The sequence below is a fragment of the Octodon degus genome, unplaced genomic scaffold (genome assembly GCF_000260255.1).
Source record: "Octodon degus isolate 3935 unplaced genomic scaffold, OctDeg1.0 scaffold00243, whole genome shotgun sequence".
Classification (NCBI taxonomy): Eukaryota; Metazoa; Chordata; class Mammalia; order Rodentia; family Octodontidae; genus Octodon; species Octodon degus.
The window spans coordinates 2,081,783-2,086,545 of NW_004524819.1; the positions used below are offsets into that span (position 1 = coordinate 2,081,783).

At 38.4% G+C, this 4,763-nt stretch overlaps 1 protein-coding gene across 1 annotated transcript in view; it reads left to right on the top strand.

Moving 5' to 3' along the window:
• Sytl5 (synaptotagmin like 5) overlaps positions 1-4,763 on the top strand; it is a 146,712-nt gene that overhangs the window by 85,649 nt on the left and 56,300 nt on the right. Inside the window, exon 9 of the mRNA XM_004645901.2 lies at positions 1,120-1,226. Coding sequence (XP_004645958.1) covers positions 1,120-1,226 — 107 coding nt within the window. The remainder of the gene's footprint in view (positions 1-1,119; positions 1,227-4,763) is intronic.

The window sequence follows — 4,763 nt, forward strand, 5'->3', positions numbered from 1 at the left end:
GGATTGAACTCAGGCCCTTGTGCTTGCCAGGCAAGCGCTTATTCTACTGAGCCATCTCCCTGGCCCAATTGTTTGTTTTAGTTATTATTTCCTCTCTTGAAGTTCTGAGCTGAAATAAAGAAGTTTACCTATTCAAAGAAAAATTTTGAAGCAGCCTATCAACCAACACCATAAAATCCACTTCCACTATTCAACTCAGAAGCTCCTATTCATTGAGTGCTTACTCTGTCAGATACTACGCTAAGCATTTCTGTATTACTTCGTCTACCATTTGAAACTTAAACATTGGACTGGTTGCCAGTCTTTTCCATTTATAAGAAACAATATTTCAAAAAGGCTTGGCTAGAGATTTGTTCTGTGACAATAAACTGACCCGATTTGGAAAGCTGTGTACAGCATTACTGAGACGTAAATTATTCCTTATTTTATATTTTGAAAACTCAAAGCAAGATGTTCTGTTGATGAAAGAATGTTCTGGTCTTTGAATAAACAGAACTTTCTGTTTATCCATAGTCAGTACCTTTTTGTGTGAAAGGGACTTGGCGGATCATTTAAAAATGGAAGTGTAAAATTGGCTTATTTGTAGTTCAGATCAAAAATGAAAGCACAACAAATTCTTTGCATACAGAAATCAATAATGGTTAGTGGTTTTTTCCAATCTTTTTTGGGGGGCAGGGGGGTGAAACCGGGGATTGAACTCAGGTCTTTGTGCTTGCCAGGGAAGCACTTATTCTACTGAGCCATCTCCCCAGGCCCTTTTTCCAATCTTAAGGAACCAATCTATGAGAGCTTTTTATCCAAGTCTGGGAATAAAGTAGGTGCCATAAACAGTTTAAAGCTTCATATTGTATCATAGAGCACTTGACTTCATGTGGTCAAAGTAGAAATGAACATGGGAGTGTTAATGTTCAGTCCAAGACAATTTCCAAAATACTATAAAAGTGTGTTAACACAGATAGCCTGAAATTACTGACCCCAAATTTTGCTTTCCATAACACTGTCTGTGCTCTGTGCCTACACGAATTAGAATAAAAGCGAAACATCCACAATGAAAAACGAACACATCCAACAAAATAAACTGGCTCACATATTTTTTTATTTACTTTTTCCTCCCTCCAGACCGCAGTCAATCGGAGTTACATTTGAGTGAGTCATTTACAGAAAACCTAGAGGAAACTGTGAGCATAAGAAGCAGGTCTGTTCCTGGAGCTTTAGACAAAGACTTGGTAAGCTGGGTGCATCAAAGAGCCTAATGATCCCTAGGAAGGAAAGACGTGATCTTGCTCCAACCAGTTTCATTTGCAGATGATGATGATTTGAGAGTGAATGGGATAGGCAATATTATCTCATGTTAGTCTTCAGAGTCAACATATAAAAGAAACTAAAAGAATTATTTAGAAAAAGGTAACAGGTTATTAGGGCAATGAGAGATAATTTCAAAGACACATTTTTCAGATTTCAATTCTTGGTTAAAAGCACATCAGTTAATATAGACCTGGGAAATGAGGGATCACAACATTTTCCAAACCAAATATTGTCTGGCTTCCGACTATATATTTTACCTGAACAGTTTTGTATCTCAAGTTGTCCTGAACAAGTTGCCTTCTCAATACTAAGTTATTTGAAAACTTAAGGTTTTGTTGTACTTGTTTATAAAACAAGATTGGAGGGCTGGCCAGATAGTTCAGTGGACTTAAGTGCCTGCTTAGGCAGACACAGGGGTGGAGGTTAGATCCCTGGCATGCTATGCTGGCCCCACACCCAGGGTTCACTGAGAAAACAATTGAGACTGGGCATGGTGGCACACACTTGTAATACCAGTACCTGGGAGGATGAAAACAGAAGGATCACTATGAGTCCAATCTAGAGGTGAGACCTTGAACATCCTGTACTAAATACAAAACTTAAATAAAAATAAAAAATAAAACAAGGTCAAATTAGATTATTGGTAATGTTCCTTCATAGTCTACAGTTTCGACATTCTGATTTCGGTTTCTGTTATAAAATTTGAACTCTTTGGAAAAATGATATAACACAAATTTCATTGACAATAATAGTTTAACAAGCCAAGAAAGTTGGAGTTCTTAAACTAATAATGCAGTACAAAAAGCTAGGAAAGCACCTTAAAATCCACCACAAAAGAAGAGGGTAGATACAGTCTCACTAAGACCCAGACTGGCCCCAAGCTTACAATCCTCCTGCCTCAGCCTTTTGAGCAGCTGGAAACACAAGGGTGCAGAAACACACCAGGCAAGGGAGGTTATATTTATAGGCATGAAAATGGTAGTGACAAGAAGGTGGAATTGAAGTACAGAGATAGCCTGACTGGTTACTATTAAGTCTGTGTTATTTAAATAAGATTTGAAAAATCATCAACTTATGACTAGCTGAGACTCAGCTGTTTGTCACAAGACTGGGTTATAATCAGTCCATACATCAAATTAGGTTGTAGTTTGCTACGTAGGGGGAAATCTTTAGGCCTAGCCTATAATATATACAGGCAGCTTTAGACTTAGATTAATACTGCCCTGGAAAAAGCAAAGTACATTTAGCTTCAATAATTTCATCAAATATTTCAAGAAGAAATAATAATAATTCATAAACTTGTTCAGAAACTTAAGAAGAAAATATTTACTAACACATTTTATGAAGTCAAAATTACATTGATGCCAAAGCTAGAGGAGATACCCCAACAAAACATGGAGCAATTCTCATCATGAATATAAATGCAAAAATCCTTAGTAAAGTATTAGCAACCCAAATCTAGTAACCAAAATGAGATCACACACTATAAGCAAAAGGGATGTATCATAGGTATTTAAGGTTCATTTAGCATTCAAAAGTCAATTAACGTGATATAATATTTTGGTAGAATAAAGTATAGTAGCTGCATCATCTCAGTAGATGCAGAAAAATCATTTGACACATTCAGACATCCATTCATGATAAAATGTTAACCAAATTAGAAATAGATAGAATTTATTCAGTCTAACAATGGGCATCCTCAAGTGTACAACTGCCAATATACTTAATGGAAAAAAAGACCAAATGCATTCTGCCTAAGTGCAAGCAAGAATTTCCATTTGCAGAGCCAGTCCTAGCCCAGGCCTGGTGAGTGTGTGGGAGAGCTTCCGGCTGCCCTGCACTGGTAGACCTACCTGTCCAAGCCCAGGCCTAGGGTGGGTGAGACCCTCTCCTACCCCCTTGGGACCACCCCCACCACTCCACAGCAATCCCCACCCCACCTGCCGAGTGAGAATTTCTGCCGCGTTCTGGGGACCCCAAAATCCAGCTCTAGACAAGTCCCAGTGATAGTGTGGGAGAGCTTCCTCTCCCCCCTACTCCACCTTGTCCACTCCAGACTCAGCTCAGGCCTGGCGTACAGGCCTGGGTGAAACCCTGCAGCTGCAATCCCTGCAGAGAGAGTAGGGGACCAAGACATAGCTAGTCCAGGAGCAGAACATCTTGCAAGAGGGTCACAACAGGATCTAATCCCAAGGGTGGCAGTAAGAAGGAGCTGATAACAGCAGCCAGATCCAAGCCAGGCACAGCAGAATAAATCCATATGTTGTAGATTTGCACCTGAATTTCAGTAGGTGCTAGCAGCACCAAAGATCAACAAATGTCAGAAGACAGTGCTACACAAAATGACAATAAGAAGGAGCAATATGCAATCTCAGACCCCAAGACCACCCATGACAAGTGCAGAGGACACTAACACAGAACAAACTGGGAACCACACAGCTGAAATCAATGAATCAAGAGCTTCTGAAATAAAGAAACCACGGCAGAAAGTATAGAGGAACTCAGATTGGAAATGAAAAAAAGAAATCCCAGAATTAATAACATCTGCAGTAAAGAATCAAATGCAGAAATATATGGAGAAAACCCAATGCCCACACACAACAAGTGCAGAGGACACTAGCTCAGCTGAAATGTACGAATTAATAGCATCGATAGTAAAGAAGCAACAGCAGAAAGTTATAGAGGAGCTCAGAGTGAAATTCTTTTCTACTTGCTCAGCTCAAATGTATGAATTAATAGTGTCAATACTAAATAAGCAACAGCAGAAAGTTAAACAAGAACTCAGAGCAGAATTCTTTTGTGAAATAAAGAATTCTCTGCACACATAGCATCTGAAGTAAAAAATTAACTATAAAAACGTAGGGAGAAAACCCAATCTGACGAAAACACTGAAGTAAAAGAATTAATAACTGCTTCTAAAGAAGACATTGATAAAAAAAATAGAAGAGATTAGGAAAATGACATATTACTTACATGAGAAATACAGGAAAGAAATAGAATGCATGAAGCAGAGTCAAAGAGATTTAGAGGAACTTAAAATCTCAATCACAAGCTTGCAAAACCGTTTGAGTGAAAGTGAAGACAGAGTTACAGATACTGAAGATGCTAGTGCAGCTAGTAAAAAGGTAAGAAAAAAATCTCTTAAAAACAACTAGGATGCAGAAAAAAATAATTCATTACTTGCAAGATGATGCACAGATGAACAATGTGAGTTTAATAGGCATCAATGAGAAAGAGGGAGTCAATACAAAAGACATTTTAAAAATGTGGGCAGAAGTAATAGCAGAAAACTTCCCAAATATGAGGAAACAATCTGCCATTCAGGTAACCGAAGCACACAGAATGCAAACTAACCTCAGCCCAATTAAAAACACACCAAGACTTGCAGTTTATCATTCCTAATAGCTGAATAATACTCCATTGTGTAAAAATACCACATCTTTCTCAACCATTCCTCA